The sequence below is a fragment of the Stenella coeruleoalba genome (assembly GCF_951394435.1).
Source record: "Stenella coeruleoalba genome assembly, chromosome: 11".
In the NCBI taxonomy this organism is placed as follows: domain Eukaryota; kingdom Metazoa; phylum Chordata; class Mammalia; order Artiodactyla; family Delphinidae; genus Stenella; species Stenella coeruleoalba.
Window position 1 is genome coordinate 77,703,786 of NC_137157.1, and position 15,596 is coordinate 77,719,381.

A 15,596-nucleotide genomic window follows, 5' to 3' on the forward strand; every position below is an offset into this window, starting at 1 on the left:
TTAATGTAAAACTTTACTGGACAGGAATTCTGTTTTCTTTATGGTTTGTACCCCACATACTGTTGGCATGTTATGAATACTTGTAAAGAATGAAAAGATGCTTGAATTTAATACAAAAACACTGCTTTGTTCTCGTTGACTATTAGACTACCTGCCCTGCAATAAAATTCGATTTTAATTATTCTGTCCATATGAAATGCTCAAAAGGGTTTTTATTTTCTAGGATATTTGAAGCCCTTCTGTTTCTTAGGACATAAATTTACATTCTGATACACCTAGGAAACATCCCTTATTTTCACATGTAAAATTGTTTCTTAGTGCCACCTGCTGGTTCTTTGGCAACATAATAATAAATTAGGTATCAAAGATTAAAAACAAACAAAAAATTGAAGAGACCACCTGTTGGCCTGATCTAGCCCTCTTCCTTCTACTTCAACAACAAAATATCCCACCCCAACTCCCAGCCCCCCAAAATCTCACTGACCACCCTCTATATTTTCCTACCACTCCCACTGTATTCTGTTTTTATACTACTGTAATTCTCCCTATCATGACCTATACATAGACCTCTACGTACGTAGTCTTTTTTGGCACCTCCTAGTCAAACTTGCATTCAAAGAAGGTAGACTTGAGAAGATGTCTGTGTGGGTAATAAACATTCCATTGCCATGTAGAGCTTCCGACTTGTCCACAATTCATTCACTTACATATAATTTCACTAGGAAGCTTCTTTGGGGAACCTTATCATACTAGAGAGACTTGATGGTAGTTCTGACCTTTATTCTCACTTCCCCTGGGATTTTTGTCAAGTTTCTTAATGTTTTTGCACTTTAGAGCCTGTATCTGTAAAGTGATAATATTTTTTTAATATCTTTTAAATCCCAAGAGGCAACTAAGTGCTATCCAAAGGCAGCTAAATAGGATCAAAATACCTGCAAAAATCATGAGATCATTTAATTAGTGTTTTAAAATATACAATGCATTGCACAAATGCAAGGTGATATTATTTTTAAAGTCCCATTCAATAAATACCCTCTAAACTAAGATGTATGATTTAAAAAGAGATTTTCAAAATACAGAAGATGCCTGCTTTTTTAAAGCAGTGCCTCAATCACTAGGTTGTGGTATAGTAATTGTGACAGACCCTCAGAAATTACTTCAGGACAGTTTTCTTTCTATAACAGCCCATTCCACTTTTTGTATAATGAGAAGCAACAATATCTTACATAAATGCCAATCATTGATAATCTCAAAACATCATATTAACTAAGGCAGTGGCCAGAAACCAGTTTGACTGAAATAATACATTTAATAAAAGAAACAGGTTTTAGTTTTTACTGCTTTTTTACTACTAATTTCTTTGGAAGTGAAAATGAATAGTGAAATGGTCCAAAGTTAGGCAGTGGCAAGGAGAAGCCAAAATGTGAGCTCATTTACAAACTGAATAATTGGTGGTATGGCTGTAGGAAAAAAAGATCATCAGAAGAGAAATTAAAGAGGCCGTGTGTTTAGGGACTTCCCTGGTGGCACAGTGCTTAAGAATCAGCCTGCCAGTGCAGGGGACATGGATTCAATCCCTGATCCGGGAAGATCGCACATGCCGTGGAGCGACTAAGTCCGTGCACCACAACTACTGAGCCTGTGCTCTAGAGCCCGTGAGCCACAACTACTGAGCCCGCGCTCCTAGAACCCGTGCTCCACAACCAGAAGCCACCTCAATGTGAAGCCCGTGCACCGCAACCAGGGAAAGCCCGCGTGCAGCAACAAAGACCCAATGCAGCCAAAAAAAAAAAAAAAAAATCTGTGTGTTTTATAATTAAGGCATGTTCTGCTCTTACCAACCTACCACCTGTTGATTACAGGCTCTCCAGAGAAGGCAGTGACCCATTACCAACAGGCCATCAGACTTAGCCCGAGCCATCATGTAGCCATGGTGAACCTGGGGAGACTCTACAGGTCACTGGGAGACAACAGCGTGGCTGAAGAATGGTACAAACGGTAAAGTTCCTGTTTTTCACTTTGTAAGTCATCCTAAGACCTCTGCAATTGGCCATCAAATTCTTAGTTATTTGGAACAGATGCTTTCAGAATACTAGCAAATTTTGCCAATGCAGGCAATACAGATTCTCCTCTCCAAAGAGAACAGTACAATAAATGGCACTTTGGGGATAAATGATATCCCACTTAATGACTTTTTTGCCTGCTGGTTAAAGCATAGTGCTAAACCAAGGTTGGAATTTAATTCCCATTTTAGTTAGTCCATTGTTTTCTGTGGAAGCTAAGGACTACACCCAAACCACAAATAGAAATTTCGAAAATGGATACAGATGAAAAACTGTGCATACATCAAAACAAGTCTATCACCATAAATGGGAAAGAGCCTTGGGGCTCAGTTTACGTATTGGTGGGTCACTAGAGACATGCTTATAGTCAGAGGCTGGCACTGTGATCTTTTTTTAACATTCTTCTTGATATGAAAACAACAACCATGTGGGAGCAGAGTCTCAAACCGGGTACAGTCGTCCCTAAATCTAAGTTTCAACCTTTGGAGATGTACCTGTTAGAAGAAAAGTGTCCATTTGTTTTCTCAAAATTCAGCGCCTTGCAGGTGACACGCAAAGCTGAGATATTATCACCGTTGGGAGCTCTGTATTACAACACTGGCAGATATGAAGAGGCTTTGCAGATTTACCGGGAAGCTGCATCCCTTCAGCCTTCCCAAAGGGAACTCCGCCTGGCACTGGTGAGCAGATGGACAAAAGAAAGGAAATGGAGAAGGAAATACACTCATGGCATGCAATACAGGGAGCTGTAGTCAGTATGCCTCAAAATGGGAACTAGAACACTGTACTGTATCCATTTAATGAATATTCATATAACCAATGTTAGAGCCATTCACCAAACACATGGACCCTAAAAACGCTATTAAGTTTTTGTTTTGAAATAATTTCAAACTTACAAAAATTTGCAAGAATTTTAAATAACTCCCATATACGCTTTCACCCAGCTTGATGCATTTTTAGCACTTTGATGCATTTGTTTATCATCCTCTCATGTATGTATGTATGTGTATATGTACACATATGTATGTGCATATTTAGGTATGTGTATGTGCATGTACGTGCTATTAATACATGATATTTTGTCTTGAGCCATCTGAGAATTAGAGATCTCATACCCTTTATTTCTAAATACTTCAGCAAATAGTTCCTAAGAACAAGGACATTGTCTAACCTAACCACAGTACAACTATCAAATTCAGGAAAATTAATATCAACAATATTTTTTATTTCAATTTTTGGATCATTACTCTTCCTTTCCCTTAGATTTCCAGTAAAACAAACTTGTTATCTTGTTGTAAACACAGTGTTCTGTTGAAACCATAGGAAAAAATTTCTCTTGACATAGTCAACTTTTTTAAAAAGGCACAAGTCACTGAATGGCTTTGATGTTCCTGCCATTCACACACAAATGCATGCACATGCCTAAATAAAGAAACAAACAACATAAACTCTGGTAAGTCAGCCTTCTCTGTGAGTCACAAAGCGATTCTGAGCACTTTTGTGGGAAGTGTTTCCTGAATGCTTTATTTGATAAAGAGTGCTTTATTTGCTAAGGTGATAGCCAAGTACCTTCTAAGCCAAAGTCACTGTGGTTTCGCAGGCTCAGGTTTTGGCCGTGATGGGTCAGACAAAAGAAGCTGAAAAGATGACCAATCACATTGTGTCAGAGGAGACTGGGTGCCTTGAATGCTATCGCCTGTTGTCTGCTATCCACAGCAAGCAGGAGCAGCACGACAAGGTAGAGAGGACACTGCTTGGAGTCGTTTGGGTTCACAGGTAGAAAATGGGGTGCACCTGAATGACCCTCCAGCCCGCACGCTCACAAGGCCGAGCAGTCTTGAACATCGTCAGTTGGCAGAGCGTATCTTCTGGGCACTTTTCAGATACCTGCTTGATTCCTAAGATGTCCCCTCGAGACGCTGTTTTCTCGGTTCATCCTTGGTCTGAAGATTTTATGTGGTATTATCTCAGTTTGTTTTCAGCTAACTCGATAATGATAAACACTAACATTTGTATGCTTTTTCATTTTCCATGTTCCCTCAAAGATATTTTATAGACTCTTTATAACAACCGTTTAAGGCAGGTCAGTGGCCCTGTGTTGCAACTGTACTGTTTATCTCCATTTTAAAAGTCACATGACCAGTAAATACATGAATTGATTCAACAAAATATTTATTGAATGCCTGCTATATGCCAGACACTGTGGTGGGCAGTGGGAATAAAGTGGTGTGAGAAAAAAAAAAAAAAAAAAACATTGCCCTTGTCCTTGTGGAGTTTACAGTCAAAGAGGAGACAGAGATTGAGCAAGTAATCACAAAACCAGTGTGGAATTATAGCTGTGCCCAGTGATGTCGTGGAGAGCAGCATGGTCCCTAATGGGCATATAATCAGGGGACCCAAGTGGTCTGGGTGGTTAGGTTCCCTGCAGAGTGATGTGAAGTTGAGGGCTGAGTGATGAATAGGAGTTATTAAGCAAAAAGGGGCAGTGAATAGCGTTCCAGGCAAGAAAAAGCACACTCAGATGCCCTGTGTCAACAGTAAATGGCCTGTCTGAGGAATGGGCGTGAGGGAGCAGGGCGCCTGTGAGATGTAGCCACCAAGGTTGCTGGGGACTCAACCCCAAGGCTTGGGACCAGGGCAAGGGTTTTGTTCCTTTTCCTGGAAGAAGCTTTGGGGTCTTAAGGAAAAGAGCAACATATCAGATTTGTGCTTTGAAGGGCTCTCTGGCTGCAGAGGGTGGGCCAGTGGGTGCTGGGGGCAGAGTGAGCACCAGGGCCCTAAAAGGAGGCTGTTGGAGTGCTCCAGATGGACACATGGCCAGGGCAACACAACTGACCTCAGATCTTGTTTTCTTTCAGTGGGATCACACGGCCTTCCTGAAAAGTGATTGGGGACATTTCATTGTCACTAATGTAAATAGGAAACCTGGAGTATAGGGAAATTATTTTGTCAGGGCTATTTTATTCCTTGATGAGAACATCAGAGAAAATGAAAAATGTGTTCTGATTGTCACTCACCACACTAGCTAATACATAGGAAACAAAAAGTATAGATGTTATCGTTTAACTTAGTTTTTCTGTATCTAACCTACATTTATTTTCTTAATTTCTAAACTGTACAGGCACTTGATGCTATAGACAAGGCTCTGAAGCTGAAACCAAAGGACCCAAAAGTTGTATCTGAACTTTTTTTCACAAAAGGAAATCAACTAAGAGAGCAGAACCTTCTTGACAAAGCTTTTGAGGTATAAAGACTTAATAAAATTGTTATTAAATTCATGGATTAAAATTAATACTCCCTCAATCTTTAATGAAGCATATGCATTAAAAGCTAAGATCGTTGCCATGTTTTGTGGAGTGAATTTTCTGATTAATTGACATAATAAGTTTAATTTTTTATAATTGAGCCTCTGGTTTTTGGCTATTAGGAGTTCCACAATACCTCTGCATTATTTTCTGAATTATCACTTTGATCCTGATGTTAAAAGCATTCTGCATTTTGCCCTCAAACCAGCTTCCCTCTCTCTCTCTCTCCTCCCCTCGTTCGCTCTTTTTCTCTCTGTTTGCCTTCAGTAACCCTCTATTTCAGCTGGACTAGTGCCTGAAGAGCTTTGGTGTTCCACACATCCTGTAACATTGTGCCCACACCACCCCAGCCCCCTGCAGATTCCCACTCATCTACCAACACAGGCCTGTGTCCTCCCTCAGGAAGCCCTCCAGACCATCCTTTCTCCCAGTGACCTTGTTTCCTCTGAACTCCTAAAACAATACCTCTACCAGTCATTTGAAAGTGTCTTTTTTTTTTATACAGAAGGTTCTTATTAGTCATCAATTTTATACACATCAGTGTATACATGTCAATCCCAATCACCCAATTCATCACACCAGCACTCCCAGCCTCCCGCTGCTTTCCCCCCTTGGTGTCCATACGTTTGCTCTCTACGTTTGTGTCTCAATTTCTGCCCTACAAACCGGTTCATCTGTACCATTTTTCTAGGTTCCACATATATGCATTAATATAGGATATTTGTTTTTCTCTTTCTGCCTTACTTCACTCTGTATGACAGTCTCTAGATCCATCCACGTCTCAACAAATGACCCAATTTCATTCCTTTTTATGGCTGACTAATATTCCATTGTATATATGTACCACATCTTCTTTATCCATTTGAAAGTCGATGGGCATTTAGGTTGCTTCCATGACCTGGCTATTGTAAATAGTGCTGCAATGAATATTGGGGTGCATGTGTCTTTTTGAATTATGGTTTTCTCTGGGTATATGCCCACAGTGGGATTGCTGGATCATATGGTAATTCTATTTTTAGTTTTTTAAGGAACCTCCATACTGTTCTCCATAGTAGCTGTATCAATTTACATTCCCACCAACAGTGCAAGAAGGTACCCTTTTCTCCACACCCTCTCCAGCATTTGTTGTTTGTAGATTTTCTGATGATGCCCATTCTAACTGGTGTGAGGTGATACCTCATTGTAGTTTTGATTTGCATTTCTCTAATAATTAGTGATGTAGAGCAGCTTTTCATATGCTTCTTGGCCATCTGTATGTCTTCTTTGGAGAAATGTCTATTTAGATCTTCTACCCATTTTTGGATTGGTTGTTTGTTTTTTTAATATTGAGCTGCATGAGCTGTTTATATATGTTGGAGATTAATCCTTTGTCTGTTCATTTGCTTGCAAATGTTTTCTCCCATTCTGAGGGTTGTCTTTTCGTCTTGTTTATGGTTTCTTTGCTGTGCCAAAGCTTTAAAGTTTCATTAGGTCCCATTTGTTTATTTTTCTTTTTATTTCCGTTACTCTAGGAGGTGGATCAAAAAAGATCTTGCTGTGATTTATGTCAAAGAGTGTTCTTCCTATGTTTTCCTCTAAGAGTTTTAGAGTGTCCGATCTTTTAGGTATCTCATCGATTTTGAGTTTATTTTTGTATATGGTGTTAAGGAGTGTTCTAATTTCATTCTTTTACATGTAGCTGTCCAGTTGTCCCAGCACCACTCATTGAAGAGACTGTCTTTTCTCCATTGTATATCCTTGCCTCCTCAGTCATAGATTAGTTGACCATAGGTGCATGGGTTTACCTCTGGGCTTTCTGTCTTGTTCCATTGATCTATGTTTCTGTTTTTGTGCCAGTACCATATTGTCTTCATTACTGTAGCTTTGTAGTATAGTCTGAAGTCACGAAGTCTGATTCCTCCAGCTGTTTTTTTTTTTCCTCAAGACTGCTTTGGGATCTTTTGTGCCTCATTACAAATTTTAAGATTTTTTGTCTAGTTCCATAAAAAATGCCATTGGTAATATGATTGAGATTGCATTGAATCTGTAGACTGCTTTGGGTACTAGAGTCATTTTCACAATATTGATTCTTCCAATCCAAGAACATGGTATATCTCTCCATCTGTTGGTATCATCTTTAATTTCTTTCATCAGTGTCTTATAGTTTTCTGCATACAGGTCTTTTGTCTCCCTAGGTAGGTTTATTCCTAGGTATTTTATTCTTTTTGTTGCAATGGTAAATGGGAGTGTTTCCTTAATTTCTCTTTCAGATTTTTCATCATTAGTGTATAGGAATGTAAGGGATTTCTGTGCATGAATTTTGTATCCTGCAACTTTACCAGATTCATTGATGAGCTCTAGTAGTTTTCTGGTGGCATCTTTAGGATTCTCTATGTATAGTATCATGTCATCTGCAAACAGTGACATTTTACTTCTTCTTTTCCAGTTTGTATTCCTTTTATTTCTTTTTCTTCTCTGATTGCTGTGGCTAGGACTTCCAAAATTATGTTGAATAATAGTGGTGAGAGTGGGAAACCTTGTCTTGTTCCTGATCTTAGAGGAAATGCTTTCAGTTTTTCACAATTGAGAATGATGTTTGCTGTGGGTTTGTCGTATATGGCCTTTATTATGTTGAGGTAGGTTCCCTCTATGCCCACTTTCTAGAGAGTATTTATCATAAATGGGTGTTGAATTTTGTCAAAAGCTTTTTCTGCATCTATTGAGATGGTCATATGGTTTTTATTCTTCAGTTTGTTAATATGGTGTATCACATTGATTAGTTTGCATATATTGAAGAATCCTTGCATCCCTGAGATAAATTCCACTTGATCATGGTATATGATCCTTTTAATGTGTTGTTGGCTTCTGTTTGCTAGTATTTTGTTGAGGATTTTCGTATCTCTGTTCATCAGTGATATTGGTCTGTAATTTTCCTTTTTTGTAGTATCTTTGTCTGGTTTTGGTATCAGGGTGACGGTGGCCTCATAGAATGAGTTTGGGAGTTTTCCTTCTTCTGCAGTTTTTTGGAAGAGATTGAGAAGGATGGGTGTTAACTCTTCTCTAAATGTTTGATAGAATTCACCTGTGAAGCCATCTGGTCCTGGACTTTTGTTTGTTGGAAGATTTTTAATCACAGTTTCAATTTCATTACTTGTGATTGGTCTGTTCATATTTCTATTTCTTCCTGTTTCAGTCTTGGAAGGTTATACATTTCTAAGAATTTGTCCATTTCTTCCAGATTGTCCATTTTATTGGCATAGAGTTGCTTTTAGCAGTCTCTTAGGATGCTTTGTATTTCTGCGGTGTCTGTTGTAACTTCTCCTTTTTCATTTCTAATTTTATTGATTTGAGTGCTCTCCCTCTTTTTCTTGATGAGTCTGGCTAATGCTTTATCAGTTTTGTTTATCTTCTCAAAGAACCAGCTTTTAGTTTTGATCTTTGCTATTGTTTTATTTGTTTCTATTTCATTTATTTCTTCTCTGATCTTTATGATTTCTTTCCTTCTGCTAACTTTGGGTTTCATTTGTTCTTCTTTCTCTAGTTCCTTTAGGTGTAAGGTTAGATTGTTTATTTGAGATTTTTCTTGTTTCTTGAGGTAAGCTTGTATAGCTATAAGCTTCCCTCTTAGAACTGCTTTTGCTGAATCCCACAGGTTTTGGATTGTCGTGTTTTCATTGTCATTTGTCTCTAGGTATTTTTTGGTTTCCTCTTTGATTTCTTCAGTGATCTCTTGGTTATTTAGTAGCGTATTGTTTAGCCTCCATGTGTTTATGTTTTTTACATTTTTCTCCCTGTAATTCACTTCTAATCTCATAGCATTGTGGTCAGAAATGATACTTGATATGATTTCAATTTTCTTGTATTTACTGAGGCTTGATTTGAGACCCAAGGTGTGATCTATCCTGGAGAATGTTCCATGCGCACTTGAGAAGTGTAATCTGCTGTTTTGGGATGGAATGTCCTATAAATATCAATTAAATCTATCTGGTCTATTGTGTCATTTAAAGCTTCTGTTTCCTTATTTATTTTCATTTTGGATGATCTGTCCATTGGTGTCAGTGAGGTGTTAAAGTCCCCCACTATTATTGTGTTACTGTTGATTTCCTCTTTTATAGCTGTTAGCAGTTGCCTTATGTATTGTTGTGCTCCTATGTTGGGTGCATATATATTTATAATTGTTATATCTTCTTCTCGGATTGATCCCTCGATCATTATGTAGTGTCCTTCCTTGTCTCTTGTAACAGTGTTTATTTTAAAGTTTATTTTATCTGTTATGAGTATTGCTACTCCAGCTTTCTTTTGATTTCCATCTGCATGGAATATCTTTTTCCATCCCCTCACTTTCAGTCTGTATGTGTCCCTAGGTCTGAAGTGGGTCTCTTATAGACAGCATATATATGGGTCTTGTTTTTTGTTTGTTTGTTTGTTTTGGTTTTTTGCGGTACATGGGCCTTTCACTGCTGTGGCCTCTCCTGCTGCGGAGCACAGGCTCTGGACACACAGGCTCAGTGGCCATGGCTCACGGGCCCAGCCACTCCGCGGCATGTGGGATCCTCCTGGACTGGGGCACGAACCCACGTCCCCTGCATCGGCAGGCAGACTCTCAACCACTGTGCCACCAGGGAAGCCCCATGGGTCTTGTTATCCATTCAGCGAGCCTGTGTCTTTTGGTTGGAGCATTTAATCCATTCACGTTTAAGGTAATTATCGATATGTATGTTCCTATTACCATTTTCTTAATTATTATGGGTTTGTTTTTGTAGGTCCCTTTCTTCTCTTGTGTTTCCCACTTAGAGAAGTTCCTTTAGCATTTGTTGTAAAGCTGGTTTGGTGGTGCTGAATTCTCTTAGTTTTTGCTTGTCTGTAAAGCTTTTGATTTCTCCATCGAATCTGAATGAGATCCTGCCAGGTAGAGTAATATTGATTGTAGGTTCTTCCCTTTCATGACTTTAAATATATTGTGCCCCTCCCTTCTGGCTTGTAGAGTTTCTGCTGAGAAATCAGCTGTTAACCTTATGGGAGTTCCCTTGTTTGTTATTTGTCATTTTTCCCTTGCTGCTTTCAATAATTTTTCTTTGTCTTTAATTTTTGCCAATTTGATTACTATGTGTCTCGGCGTTTTTCTCCTTGGGTTTATCCTGTATGGGACTCTCTGCACTTCCTGGACTTTGGTGGCTATTTCCTTTCCCATGTTAGGGAAGTTTTCGACTATAATCTCTTCAAATATTTTCTCGGGTCCGTTCTCTCTCGCTTCTCCTTCTGGGACCCCTATAATGCGAATGTTGTTGTTTTCAATGTTGTCCCAGAGGTCTCTTAGGCTGTCTTCATTTCTTTCATTCTTTTTTCTTTATTCTTTTCCGCAGCAGTGAATTCCACCATTCTGTCTTCCAGGTCACTTATCCGTTCTTCTGCCTCAGTTATTCTGCTATTGATTCCTTCTAGTGTATTTTTTTATTTCAGTTATTATATTGTTCATCTCTGTTTGTTTGTTCTTTAATTCTTCTAGTTCTTTGTTAAACATTTCTTGCATCTTCTCGATCTTTGCCTCCATTCTTTTTCCAAGGTCCTGGATCATCTTCACTATCATTATTCTGAATTCTTTTTCTGGAAGGTTGCCTATCATCACTTCATTTAGTTTTTTTCTGGGGTTTTATCTTGTTCCTTCATCTGGTACATTGCCCTCTGCCTTTTCATCTTGTCTGTCTTTCTGTGCATGTGGTTTTTGTTCCACAGGCTGCAGGATTGTAGTTCTTCGTGCTTCAGCTGAGCCTTTAGTTTTATTTAAGGTGACCACTCTTAAAATCATGACTCAGTGGTGAGCATGCCCTTTGATGCAAAACAACAGGCAAAATATTAAAAATATACCTCACAGCTCTGACATTTAATGGGATACATGTTATTCAGACCAAAAAAAAGTATTTGAGAAATAAGTAACTCTCTTCAAACATTTGAAGACCTTTTATAAGGCAGAAGAAAACGAAAGGCTTTCTAACGATTAAAATTATCCCCTGGTAAAATATATGTCCTTAAAGAGATACTGAACACCAGTCTCTGCAAGAATTTAAGCATGGGCTGAATAATCAGATCAGATTTTGTCAGAGATATAAGGTGTTTCAGAAACTACTCTAAGATTCTGTGATTATAAAAAAAAATTTCTTACAAACTCCATTTATAGTGAAAAAGGCCGAAGAGCACCATTTTCTTGCAGATCGAGGCCAGTGGGAAATGATGCACTGTAATAGAAATCACCTGGACTCCTGGCAGGCGCCTTCAGCCTTTTTAAGTCCAGAGGTTAGCTCTGCAAGGAAATTACACATTTCAGTTTCCTCCACTTTAGAATCATCAACTTAGAAAAATAATAGAAATAAAGGGGACATTTGTGAACTGGATGACTGGTCATTTTATTAAGCATTTTGATTTCCACATATGAAGAAAATGGTTTCCACAATCTGTAGTGTTAAAGATGGGTTCTCGTTTCCCAGCCTGAAGATATTTCTTATGTATTTAGAGCTATAAACTGGCCGTGGAATTAAATCCAGATCAAGCACAGGCCTGGATGAACATGGGTGGAATCCAGCACATCAAGGTAAGAAAATAATTCACTTCCATGTGAACCAGGTTTTCCCTTTGTATTTTCTCTTTCTTCTCTTTTAAAAGATTGAGAAACTATTGTTAATTTCCTCTTTGAATTAATTGAATACTGAAAACATAGGTGTTCAAAAATGTAATTAGACAGTTTTATGTTCACTTTGTATTATCTCGATATTGAATATCATGAATCCATTTAAAAAATAAATATATAAATTAGATTTCATGATTTTGTTTATCATAAAGAAAATCATATGTACTTAAATATCATCACAGAGCAGAGAAAATCTGCTATATGAAGTAAAATTCTGTTGGCGCTACGCTGATGTAGCTTATTTTCCTGTGGCTTAACTCATTGTCAAGATAAAGTATTACTATTTCCTATACTTAATGTATCTTTTATTCCCTAACCTACTGAAGAACAAGGCTGTTTGTTTGTTCTCAAAAGAAAAAGCTACCTTTGAGTGGATAATTGAAAATTACCCTTTGAGGACTATTGTCTATAATGAAATCAAAGATTCACTGGCATTCATTCATTCATCCAATTCATTTGACAAGCATTTATAGAGAATATCCTATGTGCCAGGTACTCTTCTAGGTACCAACAATACAGCAATTAACACATAAGACAAAAATTTCTATCGTCAGGCTTCCCTGGTGGCGCAGTGGTTGAGAGTCCGCCTGCCGATGCAGGGGACACGGGTTCGTGCCCCGGTCTGGGAAGATCCCACATGCCGCGGAGCAGCTGGGCCCATGAGCCGTGGCCACTGAGCCTGTGCGTCCGGAGCCTGTGCTCCGTAATGGGAGAGGGCACAACAGTGAGAGGCCTGGGTATCGCCAAAAAAAAAAAAAAAGTGAAAAAAATTTCTATCGTCATGGAGCTAACATTCTAGTTAGGGGGAAATAGGCAATAAGTAAATAAACACATACATACATACATACATACATAGAATATATCAGATGGTTATAAGTGCTATGGAGAATAAAAGAATGAAAGAAGATATGGAGTGCTGGGGGTAAGAACTGAAATTTTAAACTGAGGTGGTTAGGGAAGGCCTCAGTTAAAAAGTGATGTCTGAGTAGAGATCTGAAGGGAGCAAGCCACTTGGCAAAATAGGGAAAGTGCATGTGCAAAGGCCCTGAGGTGTGAGTGTGCCAGTGTATTTGAAGACTAGGGAGAAGGCAAGTGAGAGGAAATGATAGAAGCTGGGTCAGAGAGGTCACAGGGCCAGATGATGCAGGGCCTTGAAAGGAATTGTAAAGTCTTCAGCTTTCATGCCAAACAAGTTGGGGTCCTTGGAGGACTTTGAGCAGAGAAATGCCATGGTCTGACATGTTTTGAAAGGATCACTCTTGTTTAGCTAACTTATTTTCAGGCTTCTATCAGTCTTTACCCTGACAAAATAGCGAGATAGTGATTAGAATTTAAACAAAGGCTAAATAGGGTTTACGATTAAGTGGGAACTGCTCACTCTGAGAAACACAGTAAAACAAAAAGGTGATCCATGACTATACAGATGGGAGGGGATAATGGGATAGTTACTCTGCAACTATTAGCCTTGATCTAATAGAGGAACATTGATGGCGAATCCAGTCATGACATCTATCAGAGCCCAATAAACCAAGCTCTGATCTTAATGACATTCTAGGGTGTCCAGCAGTATCTAGTTGGGAAACATAGAATGAACTTACTTTTAAAAACAGTAACGTAATAATTTTAAATATTTAAATAATATATTAAATAGTTGCACTTTCAGGTAATACACTTAATATGTTTTTAGATGGAGTGCACCTGCATTTAAAGAAATGGGTTCAATTGTTAATTAGATAAAGTACAATAAATGCACTCAAGAGTGTTCATTAAGTCTGGAAATAAAGAGAAAATAGTACATTTATTGAACTCTTTCAGATTAACAAGTGAACCCATTGCTTTAAATTTAGAGGTGCTTCCCCTGCAAAGGTATCTGGAGATTGAAGAAGGATCTACTGAGTGTATTATTTCAAAATATAACAAACACACTGATTAAAAATTAGTTTATCTTTTTTCATCTTGTGGCCATAATGTATTAGGTTGAACAATATAAAATTGCCATGTTTGTAATTTTAAAATGTTTAATTTTAAATGTAAATTCATATGATGCAATCCAATACGAATGTATAGACCAGGCACATGACTTGGATGTAGTCATTTTGATGTCACCGTTAGGGTGCAGGATTATCATTATGACGCCTTCAAGAACAACCATTAACTTTCTGTGACCTTTGCATTGCCAGGAAGTGCATGCATCAAGCAGTGTTATCCCATTCCTGGGCCGCACTGAGCCTGAGCCTGGGTGAAGCTTAGGAAGGACTGAGGGCTGTGCAAGGCTGAGAGTTGGAATAAGGCTTTGCAAGGAGATGACACAAAGAGAGAGAAAAAGAGACTTGACTCTTGCTCATACTACTTGGAAATAAAAGATGATATTTTTCATGAAGTTTTATGTAAAATGAAATGGATGGACCAAAAAAGTTACAACACATTCTTTTTTTTTTTTTGCGGTACGCGGGCCTCTCACTGTTGTGGCCTCTCCCGTTGCAGAGCACAGGCTCCGGACGCGCAGGCCCAGCGGCCATGGCTCACAAGCCCAGCCGCTCCGTGGCATGTGGGGTCTTCCCAGACCGGGGCACAAACCCGTGTCCCCTGCATTGGCAGGTGGACTCTCAACCACTGCGCCACCAGGGAAACCCCTACAATACATTCCTTATAATCAAAGAGTTGCATCTCCTGGGCCATATCACAAAGTACTATTTTCAATCCTGCCTTATGACATTAATGCATTTTCTAGAATGGAACTGGCCAATAGAACTTTCTGAGATGACGGAAATGTTCTATGTCTGTACTGTCCAAGGTAGTAGCCACTAGCCCCACATGGCTAATGAGCACTTGAAATGTGCCACTGAGCAACTGAATTCTTAATTCATCATAATCAACTTACACTTAAATAGCCGCATATGACTAGTGGCTATCATAGTAACTAGCACATTTCTAGAAATTGGATAATTCAAATTCCCTATCTAGCATCTGGAAATCGAGGACATTGAATTAAGGGCTATAACTTGTTTTAAAAATTAAGGCTTCCAGGGCTTCCCTGGTGGCGCAGTGTTGAGAATCCACCTGACAATGCAGGGGACACAGTTTCGATCCCTGGTCCGGGGAGATCACACATGCTGTGGAGCAACTAAGCCCGTGCACCACAACTACTGAGCCTGTGCTCTACAGCCCGTGAGCCACAACAACTGAAGCCCACGTGCCTAGAGCCTGTGCTCCACAACGAGAGAAGCCACTGCAATGAGAAGTCCGCGCACCGCAACGAAGAGTAGCCCCCACTGGCCGCAACTAGAGAAAGCCCACGCGCAGCAAGGAAGACCCAACACAGCCAAAAATAGACAAATAAAATAAATAAATTTATTTTTTAAAAATTAAGGCTTCCAGGGCTTCCCTGGTGGCACAGTGGTTGAGAGTCCGCCTGCCGATGCAGGGGACAGGGGTTCGTGCCCCGGTCCAGGAGGATCCCACATGCCGCGGAGCGGCTGGGCCCGTGAGCCATGGCCGCTGAGCCTGCGCGTCCGGAGCCTGTGCTCTGCAACGGGAGAGGCCGCGACAGTGAGAGGCCCGCGTGCC

The 15,596-nt window shown here is 39.4% G+C and overlaps 1 protein-coding gene across 6 annotated transcripts in view; it reads left to right on the forward strand.

The window, feature by feature from the left end:
* TMTC1 (transmembrane O-mannosyltransferase targeting cadherins 1) overlaps positions 1-15,596 on the forward strand; it is a 263,316-nt gene that overhangs the window by 240,340 nt on the left and 7,380 nt on the right. For 5 of the 6 annotated variants that reach the window (XM_079936645.1, XM_079936646.1, XM_079936647.1 and 2 more), the window contains 5 exons: positions 1,863-1,998; positions 2,599-2,743; positions 3,664-3,801; positions 5,185-5,307; positions 11,856-11,933. In XM_079936645.1, coding sequence (XP_079792771.1) covers positions 1,863-1,998; positions 2,599-2,743; positions 3,664-3,801; positions 5,185-5,307; positions 11,856-11,933 — 620 coding nt within the window. Of the gene's footprint in view, positions 1-1,862; positions 1,999-2,598; positions 2,744-3,663; positions 3,802-5,184; positions 5,308-11,829; positions 11,934-15,596 lie in introns of all 6 variants that reach the window. The other variant, XR_013830478.1, reaches the window with a different exon arrangement.